Source organism: Anabrus simplex, chromosome 1 (genome assembly GCF_040414725.1).
Source record: "Anabrus simplex isolate iqAnaSimp1 chromosome 1, ASM4041472v1, whole genome shotgun sequence".
Lineage (NCBI taxonomy): Eukaryota > Metazoa > Arthropoda > Insecta > Orthoptera > Tettigoniidae > Anabrus > Anabrus simplex.
In genome coordinates this window covers 313,387,177-313,402,396 of record NC_090265.1, presented here as the reverse complement: position 1 = coordinate 313,402,396, position 15,220 = coordinate 313,387,177, and the positions used below count along the sequence as shown (strand labels likewise).

At 37.9% G+C, this 15,220-nt stretch overlaps 1 protein-coding gene across 1 annotated transcript in view; it reads left to right on the top strand.

The window, feature by feature from the left end:
- The window catches only part of LOC136856732 (serpin B4-like), a 304,832-nt gene extending 290,029 nt beyond the window's left edge, over positions 1-14,803 (top strand). The window contains exons 12-13 of the mRNA XM_068231104.1: positions 4,883-5,018; positions 14,649-14,803. Of these exons, the coding sequence (XP_068087205.1) occupies positions 4,883-5,018; positions 14,649-14,788 (276 nt within the window). The 3' untranslated portion in view covers positions 14,789-14,803. The remainder of the gene's footprint in view (positions 1-4,882; positions 5,019-14,648) is intronic.
- The last annotated feature ends 417 nt before the right edge of the window (positions 14,804-15,220 follow it).

The following is a 15,220-nucleotide window of genomic DNA, read 5'->3' as shown; positions in this document are numbered from 1 at the left end:
AGTCTGTTATTGTACATTATGGGAATCAACATCTTTATCATCTTTATCAGTTGAAAGCACACCTGCAACAATGGAAAATAATTGTGTGTTCGATAAAACCTCTTTCTTATCAGATGTAAGGCTTCTCAGGCGTTTGCTCTATTAACCAGCGTTTCGTCTTAGGTCTGACACTAGACTCGTCAGAGTGGGAGTGTCAGACCCTACCCACTGACGCTGGGTGTATGCAGGTGAGCTTATCAGAAGTCTATTTATGAGGCACAGTCTGATAACTGCATACGGGAGATAAATCTCCACAATGGAATTATTGCCCACCTAGCAGATAAAATATGTGGAAGAACAAGCGGAAGAGTTAGAGAGAAAAGAACATCTTGGTGGAATGATAAAGTGAAAGAAGTCATAACGGAAAGGAATAAAGCCAAACAGTTCTTGATGTGGCTAAGTCTGACAGAAGAATCAACAGCGACCAAATAGACAACAATAAATTGGAAGAGATGGCAAAAGAATATAGATACAGGAAGTTAGAAGTCAAGAGAATTGTACGGGAAGAAAAAGAGAAAAGTTGGAAAGAATTTACAACTAAACTGGAAGAAGACAGTAAAGAGAATATGAAAATGATATATGGAATAGTAAAAAGTAAAAGATCAGATAAAGAAGCAATTACAGCTCTGGAGACAGCAGATGGGAATATAGTTTGCAATATGAAATATATCACGGATACAATGGGACAGTATTTTGACAAGCTCCTAAATGGCCCTAATGAGATCTCTGTTGAGGATGTAGGACAGAAAACAATAGAGGAAGATATCCCAATTACATGGACAGAAGTAGAAGCAAGCTCTCCATAGGATGAGAAGTGGTAAGTCAGCAGGAGTTATGAAGTTACAGCTGACATGATTAAAGCTGCTTGTCCACCAGGAATACAGTGGCTGTATAGAGTTCTCAGAACAATATGGAAGAATAACGAAATACCTGACGATTGGACAAAAGGGGTGATAGTTTCTATCTTTAAGAAAGGGAGTAGAAGGAAAAGTAAAAATTACAGAGGCATTACCCTCTTATCACACGGCCTTAAAATTATGAAGAAGAAGAAGAAGAAGAAGAAGAAGAAGAAGATCATTAAGCCAGAGTAAGGTATATACTACAGCCTATCTTAGAAGAGGAATAGCATGGTTTTAGGGCTGGAAGAAGCACAACAGATCTGATATTTGCTTTGAGGATGTTGGCAGAGAAACACTCGGAAAAGACCTAATTATTGTGTTTATGGACCTTGAAAAGGCGTATGATAATGTTCCTAGATCAACTATTTGGAAAAGTCTTAGAAAACCTGGTATACCGGAGAACCTTATTAGGGAGATCCAAATGCTATATTCTAATTGCAAAAGCTGTGTCAGTATTGGAGATGGTCACTCTGAATGGTTCAATACAACCAAAGGAGTACAACAGGGAAGTGCCTTATCACCTCTTCTATTCATAGCAGTTACGGATACCATTTTAAAGGAACTAAAAAGAAAAGGTAATAAAGATCTTCAGGCTCTGGTATTTGCACATGATGTGGCAATATGGGATGAAACAGAGGATTGAGTGCAAAATAATCTGTACCGGTATGCATGGTGTAAGAAGTTTGATGATTATGAAATGAAATTGAACCCATCAAAAACAGTAGTGTTGAAAATCAGCAGACATAATACAGAATGCAACATAAAAATACAGGACCACCAAATTGAAGTAGTACACCGATTCAGATATTTAGGAAGCATAATGGCTAGTAATAATAGAGCTGAGATAGAAATGACAGAGTAACCAAAGGCTCTAACTTTTACAGTATCATTAGACACCTACTATGGGATGAGAAGGTCTCACAAAGAACAAAAATGACCCTGTACAAGTCATATTTCATTCCCATCCTTATATATTCTCTGGAAACCTGCACACTAACATCAAAGGATTGTAGTAGTATTCAAGCCTTTGAAATGAAATTTATTAGAACTGCACTCCAAAAGACACGACTTGATCACATTAAAAATGATGAGATCCAATCTAACCTAGGTCTAAATGAATGGATGGAGGAAAGACTTAGGTCATCTAGACTTAAATGGTTTGGGCATGTTAAACGAATGAATAGCACAAGGTTACCATGTGCTTGTAAATAAAGGGTACCGATCTCTGCACATGGTTATGAGGGTGTTCAGGGGTTGTAGTAAGGATGTAAAGGAGAGTGCATATAAGTCTCTGGTAAGACCCCAACTAGAGTATGGTTCCAGTGTATGGGACCCTCACCAGGATTACCTGATTCAAGAACTGGAAAAAATCCAAAGAAAAGCAGCTCGATTTGTTCTGGGTGATTTCCGACAAAAGAGTAGCGTTACAAAAATGTTGCAATGTTTGGGTTGGGAAGAATTGAGAGAAAGAAGAAGAGCTGCTCGACTAAGTGGTATGTTCCGAGCTGTCAGCGGAGAGATGGCGTGGAATGACATTAGTAGACGAATAGGTTTGAATGGCGTTTATAAAAGTAGGAAAGATCACAATATGAAGATAAAGTTGGAATTCAAGAGGACAAACTGGGGCAAATATTCATTTATAGGAAGGGGAGTTAGGGATTGGAATAACTTACCAAGGGAGATGTTCAATAAATTTCCAATTTCTTTGAAATCATTTCGGAAAGGGCTAGGAAAGCAACAGATAGGGAATCTGCCACCTGGGCGACTGCCCTAAATGCAGATCAGTATTGATTGATTGATTGATTGATTGATTGATTGACTTATTTGGAAAAGAGAATAACAGGTAGAAGACCAACTGGAAGACTAAGAAGATGGATGGACCTACTGAGGGAAGACATGGAGAGAGGAGGATGGAATTGGGAATCTGTCATGGACAACAAAATCTTTTTGAATAGGCAACTTTGGAAGACGCTCGTTTTCAAACACCCTACTCGGCTCGCTGGAAGGGCAAACCGATGATGATGATGATGATGATGGGGCCTTGATACCTAATGCCTTCAGGGTTGGAAAAGAACAAGATTTGACCAAGGGAGGTCGGATAGGATAGATGAAAGTGTGAAACCTCGTACAAGTGGAAGCAATGCCAGGACTCAGCTAAAGGCCCCGTGGTTGCCAACCCACGCTCCCAAGTTGAGAGTTCCTGGGGCCCCTTTTAGTCACCTCTTATGACAGGCGGGAGATACCGTGGGTGTTATTCTACCGCCCCCACCCACAGGGAAAAGTAATTTCCAAGAGATCTGGCTACAGCAAGAGCTTCACTTTGAAGCATCGGACCGGAAATGAGCATGTTTTTTGACCAGGCAGAGTTGAACCACTCCCACAATACCTCATTGATTTCATCGTTACCGGTGATCTTCGCCTTCCTTTCCATTTGACCATTTCTTGAATCCACTCATTCACTATTTTTCTTTATTTTTAATTGTTCATAAATTTGCATTTTTCCACACTTGAACCCTCATGGAAATTCCGGAAGTGGCCGGGTGAAGAAATAGAACAGCAGATGTACTTATGGCAGGGATGTACAAACGCATGCGTCAGTTTGTCCAAACAACGGCATTGATCATATCAGCACCAGAAATGCACAAATATTGCACGTAGGACTACATTAGCGTCGAAACTAGTTCCAAATGTAAATATATGTTGTAATAAACTATAACAATTTTGTATTGAAAAGGTGGACCGTTTGAAGTTTCCTATCTTCCATTCTCAGTTCAATACGGACAAAAATGAAATTCTTAGATTTAAATAGGACTACATTAGTTCCTAATATTTTCCCCATAGTACAAGTGGATTTTAAAGAATTATTTAATTAACCATTTCTGCATTGGGAAGATTCTGCATTATACAAAAGTAAGAACATTATAAAGCCATAAGCTTCACCGGGACCAAGAAAAAATTCTATGGTGGACAAGCTTCCACTTTATTCAAGTTCCATTTTTAGCAAGTTTTACTGTACTTCATATTTATTTTGGATTAGGTATACAAAAGTATAAAATAGGTTTGGTTCCTACTTTTGTCCGTCTTTCTTTGTTTGTGTCAAGAGTATGTAAAAATGGCTGTCAGGTACACCTGGGGTGTGAACTAGGCTGTATATGATTTGATTAATATACAGTGATCTAGCAGTATTAAGATGGCCAAAATAGGAAATGTCAAATTTCCCCATTAATAATAGGCCTAGTTGTATTGAAAAACTAAGTGTAGCAAAAATTGTGTAAAATATAATGAATGATTTTCATGTTCCATGCCTATTTACTGTGAGAGGATGAATAATAGCATTTCACAATTATTATGTTTTTCACAAGCTTTCTAATATGTCTAACTGAAAAGTGTACAGTATATTACAACATGGAAATTTTAGAAAATGTAATTTCTAATCATTTTCATCTGATAGATTTTTACCATATGAGCTATAATAATAGAGTTATTCATGAAGTTAGATTTTTATTGCCAAGTCTATCAACAGTGAACATCGACAATGTGGAAATATTGTTCTGTCATTATGATAAGAAACTGGCATGTGATAGTGGTGGCGTTGTTGTTGCAGTTAATTTTATAAGCTACAAAACTATATGATTATTAGTTGTACTTCATCAGGAAGATAATGAAAATGACTATGGTATTGAAGAAAAGTTTGATCTTTATGACAGAAGAAAATAGCCTACTATGTCTTAAGCTCCTAAAAACCTATTTTAAGTGGGGTTGTTCCTTAATTGATGTTTTGTTATCATTAAGAATTTTGCATTGTAATTTTTAGTTTTTAAGTTGTTATATTTTTAAAAGGATTTTTTTTTTTTTTTTCATTTCAATGATTTCTGTGTACCTACTCTTATAGAAATAGATTATTTGCAAAAAGGAAATCTTGCTTACAAATATCTGTCTTTTAGCTTGGCATGAAAACTATGTTCAGCAATGATGCAAACTTCAGTGGGATATCAGAAGAAGTTCTGAAGGTCAGCAAGGTGCTCCAGAAAGCATTCATTTCAGTGGATGAGTATGGCACAGAGGCTGCAGCTGCTACATGTAAGTACAAATTCTGTGAAGAAATAAAACTGTAGTACACTGGCCACAACTGTAGTCACTCTATGTTGATGGCGGGGATAGTTCTTCTTTTAAGGTAAAAGACAATGTGACCATTTGTCTCCTGAAACATACTGACCCTTTGCAATCCAAATAATTTTAACTGGACCGAGCTCGATAGCTGCAGTCGCTTAAGTGCAGCCAGTATCCAGTATTCGGGAGATAGTAGGTTCGAACCCCACTGTCGGCAGCCCTGAAGATGGTTTTCCGTGGTTTCCCATTTTCACACCAGGCAAATGCTGGGGCTGTACCTTAATTAAGGCCACGGCCGCTTCCTTCCCACTCCCAGCCATTTTCCTCTCCCACCGTCGCCATAAGACCTATCTGTGTCAGTGCGACGTTAAGCAAAAAAAAATTAACTGGTAGAATTAGTCTAGTCCAAGTGAATTCTGAGGAAATCCTGTCTAATGGTCAAGAGTGAAATGTATATGAAATTAAAACAAAATAAAATAAAGCTAATCTCAAGCAAGAATTTAGTTTAGCTATATCTGAAAAATATGTCTAATCAGTTCACAATTTGAAATTTTTCATTGTGTGGTACTGTTTGAAGCAGTTCTCCACATGAAGCCCAGGTTTACACTCAGATGTTTCACAAATGTAGGTTGTCTCTCGTCTTCCCCCTGGAACATTTTACTTGGAGCACACAGTACAGTCTTTTAGCTTTCCTTCTGGGTGTGGAACGATATACAGCTTTCCATCCAGTCTTTGCTCTTCATCTGAAGTGGAATGCCACCCCCTTCTCGAGTTACCACCCTTTTATGGAAGTCTCCAACAAGTTCCTTGACCAGCTGTCTCCTAAAATTTACATATTTCATGAGCTTAGTTTGATTTGCTTTGGCATTCTGGTCTCAAACACCATGTAAGTATTTATAACTGAAACCTTCATATTCCAGAAAAATATTTTTCTCCACCATTTGAGTGACTTACAGAGGAAGCAGTATGTTCACTATAATGATCAGCTGTATCGATGTCACCAATATGCGTACTGTAATTGACAACTAAACTTCGTTTATTTACAGCTTCATCATCTGTCCGTCCTTCACTTTCCTTCTGATGTTCTCTGATCAGGATGTACTCCATGTACTGAGCATAGTTACAACTCTTTTGTTGCACCAAGCAAAGATTAGCATATCTTCACTGGTGCGACATGCTATCTTTTCTCCTATTTTTAGGGTTGGTTTCTTGATAGAAGGAGGAACATCTTTCCTGTTAGGAACCAGAATTCTGATAAGTTGACATTCCAAAGCTAGAAGTTCAGTGACAAGTGTTGGGCTTGTGCAGAAATGGTTGGTGAGAATATGTTATCCAGAAACACCAGGCCATGTTTCTCAAAGGTTGTTATAAAGTTGAAGAACTATTCTAGAAGTGAAAGGAAGAGATGATTTGATGAGAATTTCTGTAGTGATTTTCCAATGATATGGTGTAAAAGTACAGATATAGCTGTAAACAGAGTCGACCAAAACATATATGCGTGTTCCCCATTTTGTTGTTTTTTGGGTTATAGAGGTTATAGGTGATAAAAGAGTTTCTTCCCTTGAATTCCAAAACAGATTCATCTACTGACACATTCTCCCCTGATATAAACATTGCTTTGCATCTGTTGTCAATGTATTTGAGAAAATTGCTAACTTTTGTGTTCTGGTTTTCAAAGTGAGATCTAAATTGGGAACTCTCTCTAAATGCAACATCTATATATATAAAATAAGAGTTTTGTCTGTACATTGCTCAGAATGTGAAAAGAATGGTATTTCTGTATCGGTCATGTCCACAGTAACAAGGAAATGCATTTTTTTCTTTTTCGTAATTTCTGTCTGTCTGTCTGTCTGTCTGTCTGTATGTATGTACACGCATCACGAGAAAACGGCTGAAGAGAATATAATGAAAATCGGAATGTAAAGTCGGGTGATGAACCGCTACAATCTAGGCTATAAATTATTTTATTCACGCCGAGTGAAATGGTAGTTTAGGGGAAGGCCTGAAATTTAATTCTCAAATATTTATGTTATTAGTGGCCGCGTCTTAATGAAAATCGGTATGCAAGGTCGAGGTAATAAGTCGATATAATCTAGGCCATAAATAATTGTATTAACGCTGAGAAAACTGGTAGTTTAGGGAAGGCCTAAAACTTTATTCTCAAATATTTATTATATTAGTGGTCGTATCTTCACTAAAATTGTTATGCAAAGTCGGGAAATAAGTCGCTATAATCTAGGCCATCAATAATTTTATTCACTCTGATTGAAATGGTAGTTTAGGCGAAGGCCTGAAATGTAATCTATATATAAAATAAGAGTTTTGTCTGTACATTGCTCAGAAATTGAAAATAATGGTATTTCTGTATCTGTCATGTCCACAGTAACAATGAAATGCATTTTTACTTTTCCGTAATTTCTGTCTGTCTGCCCGTCTGTGTGTATGTACACGAATCACGAGAAAACGGCTGTAGAGAATTTAGTGAAAATCTGTATGTAAAGTCGGGCGATGAACCACTAAAATCTAGGCTATAAATTATTTTATACACGCTGAGTGAAATGTTAGTTTAGGGGAAGGCCTGAAATGTAATTCTCAAATAAGTTATTTATTTCTCAAATAATGTTCTCAAGGGATACCTGGTAGGAAGGTATCGATAAATACTACGTAACTAACATAATTTTAGTTATGTTGTAATTTAGTAGTAGTTATGTAAGAAGTTATTAAATTTCCGATCACCTATGTCTTATACATTGTTACCGTACCGCATATAATCACAGAGATATTTCATGAATTTGGATTTTTGTTACTAAGTCATATCAGCGCCGAGTCACGAGAAAATGGGTAAACAGAATTTAGTGAAAATAGGTATGTGAAGTCTGAGAATAAATAACTACAGTCTACGATAAAAATAATTTTGTTAGACGCCCTAATATCACAGAGTCGAAAGAAAACTAATGTGAAGGCCTGCAAAATAGAAAGCTCATAAACTTTATCAACAATAACATTACATTGACCATTGTTTGTTGTGATGTGCTTTTTGTCTTCTGTTTCCACTCATCCCCGATAGATAGGATTACTGCAGCGTACCGAGGTTTTTAAAATTTGATTTCCGTCGTACCGAGACAGGTAGGTCTTATGGCGACGATAGGATAGGAAAGGAATAGGGATGTGAAGGAAGCGGCCTAGGCTTTAATTAAGGTACAGTCTGGTGTGACTGGTGTGAAATGGGAAACCACGGAATACCGTCTTCAGGGATGCCGGGAGTGGGGTTCGAATCCACTAACTCCCGGATGCAAGCTCACAGCTGCGCGCCTCTAACCACTCGGCCAACTCGCCTGGTCGTACCGAGTGTAACAGCCTGCCTGCATATTGGCGGGAAGTAGCTGGGGAGTTAGATAACTTTCTTCTTTAGCATGCCATTCCTCTGGTTCATACATTTTCTGATATTACTGGTACGTAATACACTGGTTCATCATAGCATTCGAGCTATTCAATCCCTACTCTGAGGTACTGGTTGGAATGAGTAGTGTGCATATTTAACGGAATAATGACAGAGGAGTGTTCACGGCGGTCTGCAACCTGGTTAATCCAGCTCTGGAACTTTAGACTGTTAGATCGGCTCTGTAGTACTGTTTGTTGAAAGTGAGAAAGTGTGCAGTTTTTCACAAGCCAGTCTTCCTGAGAATCCCGTAGCGAAGCACGGGTACATCAGCTAGTCCAGAATATTTTAATAAATCATTTCTGTGTCATCACTTCACTGAAAAACTGTACTCTTGATATAAAGTCCTTTGCCCATACAGTAATCCTTTATATCAGGTGAATGAATTATTCCTATGTTGATGATAACTGGGAGTGCCAACATTTCATCCTGTTCCACATCTGCCCAATCATGCCAGGTGGAGAACTTTGATAAAGCTTTCTTGCTAATTTGTGCCGTAGCATATGCATTAGTGGTCGTACTTGAAAGAAAATGGGTATGCAAAGTTGGGGAATAAATTGCTACAATCTAGGCTGTCAATAATTGTATTCACGCTGAGAAAAATGGTAATTTAGGGGAAGGCCTAAAATTTAATTCTCAAATATTGTTGTTATTAGTAGTCCTATCTTGATGAAAATTGGTATGCAAAGTCAGGAAATAAGTCGCTATAGTCTAGGCTGTAAATTAGTTTATTCACGCTGAGTGAAATGGTAGTTTAGGGGAAGGCCTAAAATGTAATTCTCAAATATTTCTTATTAGAAGTGTAGTCGATGAATGCTAGATAACTAAGGTTATATAGTATTAAATTTCCTATTATTCATGTCTTATACATTGTTACCGTACTGGCTATGATCACCAAGATATTCATGAATTTGAATTTTTGTTACTAAGTCCATATCAGCGCCGAGTAACGAGAAAATGGGTAAACAGTATTTAATGAAAATCGGTATGTAAAGTCGGAGAATAAGAAACTACAGTTTACGGTATAAAATATTTTACAAATCACAGAGTCGAAAGAAAACTGAATGTGTAGGCCTACAATATAGAAAGCTCATAACACTGATCAACAATAACATTACATTGACCATTGTTTGTCGTGATGTACTTTGTGTCTTCTGTTGCCCCTCATCTCCGGTAGATAGGATTACTGCTGCGTACAGAGTATTTTTTATTTGATTTCCGTCCCACCGACATAGATAGGTTTTATGGCGACGATGGGATAGGAAAGGGCTAGGAGTGACTTAGCACTTAATTAAGGTACAGGCCCAACATTTGACTGGTGTGAAAGTGGGAAACCACGGAATACCATCTTCAGCGCTGCCGACAATGGGGTTCGAATCCACTATCTCTCGGATGCAAGCTCACAGCTGCGCACCGCTAACCACACGGTCAACTCGCCCAGTCGGACAGAGTGTAACAGCCTGCCTGAATATTGATGGGAAGTAGCTGGTGAGTTAGATAACTTTCTTCTTTAGCATGCTATTCCTCTGGTTTATAAATTTTCTGATACTACTGGTACGTAACACACTGGATCATCATAGCATTAGGGCTATTCAATCCCTACTCTGAGGTACTGATTGGAATGAGCAGTGTGCATATTTAGCGGAACAATGACAGATGAGTGTTCATGGCAATCTGCGGCCTGGTCATCCCAGCTCTGGAACTTTGGACTATTAGATTGGCACCGCAATCTAACTGCAGCACTGTTCGTTAAAAGTGATAAAAAGTGCAGCTTTCCATTTGATCGAGTATTTTATATGATAGCATTGCTTTTAATCGCTACATTCATACTTACGTTTTTGTAATGACCTATGTTGATTTCAGTTAGGAAAACCACAAAGTCAGTCTTTCTGAGAATCCCGTAGCGAAGCACGGGTACATCAGCTAGTCATAATATATATCACTGTCACTCACCTCAGAATCCAGAAGAGCATTAGTAAAACCACTTGTAGCTCTACTGTACCTCCAACATTAGAACTTGGCTGCTCTTCTTTGGTGTCAGTGTTGATGCTTGCCGATTTTCTTGCTGGCACTATCAGTTCATCCTCTGAACCAGAATCTGAAGAATCTCTATATGATATGCTGAGTTCAATTCTTTGTTTCTTATATTTACATTCCTTATCAAAACTCGCTTCACTCAGTACACTATTATCATTTACATCATCACTTTCACTTGACAAATAACAAAATTTGTCATCTAATTCACATAATAATCATCATCATTGCCACTATGTTCATCTATCAGCTTCCTTATATCATTCTCATCCATGATTACAGGATAAAATTCCCCAAAATCACAAATATAACTCAAGAAATAGGTATGTGTTGTCTAACGGAGCGGTAACTATGGAATGTAAAAACAGCTCTTGTTAGGATCATGCTGCCAACATAAATTCGTCATTTTTTTCCATGGAATACCAAAGGTGCATTCTTTTGATAAAAAGATCTTCAATAGTTAACCCACTTTCTGAAAGCCAAAAATAAAAGAACAAAAGCAAACTACCAAAATCCCAGAAAATAAGATCGCCAAACACCAAACATCCTAATCACATCATCATAAAACAAACAACAATTAACCAAAAGAAGCAAGAAACAACCCATCCACATAAATTGAGCAACATAACATTCAATAAAAGGGTAGTGAAGTTAGCGTAATAGGCACAGTCCCTCCTGCCCTCTTCCCTCACCAAAAATAAAGAAAAACAGAAGGGAAGTCAAAAAAAAAAAGATGAGTATCAGAAAGATGCAAATTTTCATTAAAGTAAAGCATAACTCAAGTTTCAGTAAAGAGAGGTAAATACCTTAAAACCAAAAGTCCTGAAGCTTTAAAACCTTCATGAACACAGATGAAATAGAAAATACAGTATAACTAACCTAATTCCCTAGGAAAAGTAGAATAAAATAAATTAAATTAATAAATTAGGGAAGCAAAATGCTTCACAGAAGAGAAAAAGGGTAGTAATATTCAAAATTAACAACTTCCAGAAGGGAAACAGAGTAAGGTTTTACAACAGTTAACACAACAAGGAAGGTTGAAAATCGAAACCAAGACCTCAAGAAAACAAAATTAAAGGGGATAAGAAAATTTGTTACAGATTTGAGAAGAATGTGATTAACAAGACACTTTTAAAGTATGTTATTTCAAAAGGTAACAATAATCTCAGACGTGAAAAACAAATTTAAATAAAATATATAATTTTCCAGGAGATAATTTAGAAATGTAAACAGAATGCAAAAATGAAAATCCACGCGTCAATGAAAGGTAAAGATGCACCGTGGTATTCTGCGAAAATGAAAATCCACACGTCAATGAAAGGTAAAGACGCACCATGGTATTCACAAGGTACACTAGAACACAGTTCATTGCCATTATTCATTAGAGTGAAGAAGGGGCAACTTTCACTAAAAAGAAAATAAACCCACATATTGTAACCTTTTCATTATTACTGTTTATTTTTATTAGATATTGGAAGAAAGGGCATTTTTGTAGAAGTATATGTTTCCAGGTTGTGTGTCTCTGTGATACAGTAAACAACATTCTGTAACTTCATTATTGCTTTTCATCCTTGATGCTCCAAACTTTCTTTACAGTATATATTTGCACCTAACTGAATCCCTCTCTGCCATTTTATACCTTTCAGCAAATGATCCATGTATGCTATGAACAACAAAGATTATGATTATAGCCTTGCCTAACCCCTGAAACTGCTTTGAACCAAGAACTCATTTTACTTTCCTTTAGTACTCTATCATATGCTTTCTCTAGAATTATGAAACATAAACATATTCCTCTCATAGCATTTCTCATTTACCTGAGACATACTGCAAATTTGGTCCTGGCCCCTCTGTGATCTGAAACCACATTGATTTCCATTCAACTTACCCTCAATCACTGATCACACTGTTCTTTCCAAAATGCCTGTGAATACCTTGCCTGGTATACTGATCAGTGAATTAGCTTTATAGTGGTTGCAATCCTTTCTATCCCCGTACTTATAGATAGGTCCAATCAAAAGGTACCTATTCACTTCATCACTTCACATGCTAATCCTATTAGTCTATAAAGCCAGTTCATCCCTGCCTTATGACAGTGCAGTTTATTTACCATCCTTTCCACTTCTTCAAGTTTAATTTTCCTGTCTTCATTGTTCTCCTCCTCATGAACTCATTATTCAGGATTTCAATAGAGAGATCTCCATTTACATTGCAAACTTTTTAAAAATATTCCTTCTATACGTCCAGTGATTCCCCATGATCTACAGTGAGTTCACCTGATTTATTAAATACACTAAATACACTATTCATTTCCCATTTCCGTCCTTTTCCATGATGCTTTATTACAGTCCAGCAAGGTTTCCCTGCCACTTGTCTAAGTCATTCAACGTATTTACCAATATCTTTCCATGAATTCTTCTTGTTTCTTTCCTCTACATACAATTTCCTCTTTACATGTGTTTTTAACTGTGGTTGTGATTGTTGTTTTAAGAGGAAGTACAATTTATCAACCATCGTCTGTTAACCCTTTCACTCCAGTCGACTGATCTAGCACTCAGGAGGGAACTGTTGTGCGCACCCAGTGGACTGCTGTAGCAGTCATGCTGGAGCTGTGCCTCATGGCCAGTCGACTGCTGTAGAAGTCACGTGTCTTTCAGCTGTTTTCTGTTTTGCTACGATAGACTGCTGGGGAAGTTCGGCCTTGTAGGTCTCTTGTGGCTGACTTGGGGGTCTATAATTACGGCTATGATCACCAGATGAGAGGAGTAATCAGTTCGTAAGATGAAAGCAATGTGTCCGTTATGCTATTCACTTCGTGCCTAGTTGCTCCCCTGTGCTGACATGCTTGTGCTTCTCGATTTAGCTTTCAATTGGTTTTAAATTGTGAAAGGCCTGATGACGAAGGAAAGATATACTGCAGAGGAAGCTCTTGCCCACATATTGGACAGTGACTTTGAAGAAGATGACGATGATAGTGATTTATCATCTGATTCTGGTGACAGAACAACATCAATCACACCTTCTACTTTAAGCACATTATCTACTTCAGATACCGCTTCATCGTGTAAGAGGTCGGCTTACTTCGACGATTCTACTGAAGATGAAGATAGCGAGCATGAAGACCAGATGCCTGAACCACCGAGCAGAAAACTAAATTGGAGAAAGAAGAACCTGAATCCGAAGAAACATAATTTCGACGCAGCTAATTCCGGACTGAAAAGTTTAGTGGACAATGCTAGCATGTTAAGTTTCTTTCAGCTGTTGTTTAACACGAGTATCATAACCCTTCTGTGCGAGGAGACTAATAGATACATTTCTTGGAAGGTGGCTGCGGGTGGAGTTCTGGTTAAAAATAAAACAAAACACATTTAACCTCTTCCTGCACTCTCCTCACGTTGCGAGCTGTATTCAGACAGGAGAGCAGAGCAAGACAAGTATCCCGTACAGCAGGTTTGGTGAGCCACTTGCTGCTTGCATCCAGAGGGTAATGCCACCGTACTTGCTATACCGGAGTGAAAGGATTAACACTACTCAGAATGGAAAAGGATGATGTCCAACTTCTTAAAGTACGAAAGTATTGGCAAAAGATAAAAAAGGCTAAGGGCCACATATGAAAGACTCCCAAGACTCCCTAGGCCTTGCAAACCTAATATCATCGAGGTCAGAAACAATGCCAGACTCAGCTACCAGAACCATGGTCACCAATCCATGACCCTGGTTCCCCTTTTAGTCACCTCTTATGACAGGCAGGGATTGCCATGCATGTGTTGCACTGCCCTTGGTGCAAAGAAATACATCATTCCTTGTTTGGAGGCATTTTTTATTAGTTACACATTAAAAGGCATTCCAAGCCACACATAGCATATATTATCAGGCTGGGTAGGAAATAAGCGATGACCAAGTAAGATCAGGACTTGTTCATGATGATGTCTGAATGAAATGTCAGAATCTGATAGAACCTCTAAACTTGGATCATGATTCCTCCCTCAACAACCTTGTGTGTCTGCTGTGATATTATATAACGAAGCAACACCAGCAGCAACAACAATAATAATAATTTGTAGTTGCGATTATTGTTTTAGGGCTAAATTGGAGTTTAATTGTAATTTTGCATTGTTCTGTTGCAGATGTCCATATGGTTGGCTGTTGTGCTCCCATGGAACAGAAACCACCTGAGGTGTTCAATGCTGACCATCCTTTTATGTTTGCCCTCGTTAATCAAGAATCAGGGACTGTACTTTTCTTGGGTGTGTTTGTAAAACCTTAGAACAGAAGAAGACTGTTTCAGGTTGTGAAGTGTTTTAATAAATATCTTCCTTTTTATTTACAAAAATTTGGCATAGTTGTAATTATGGTGGTGGTAGTGATTATTGTTTCAAGTGGAAGTACAGCTCGACAACCATTCTCACTTAACACTAATTTGAGGGAAAATGAACAAGGTCTGATACTTTGAAAAATAATGGTACTGTTTAAAGAAAGGGGAGGGTATGAAAATGAAAACTCCCTATGCCTTGGAAACCAATAACTTATGGAGTCGGAGGAGAACAAGATTGACGAAGAGAGACCTGATGGGAAGGATGAAAGTAAAGATTCTAACTCAAGTAAAAGCAATATTAAGCTCAGTTAAGGGCCCCATGGTCGCCGACACACACTTCCAAAATGTGAGCCCTGAACTCACTTCTATAAATCACCTTTAATT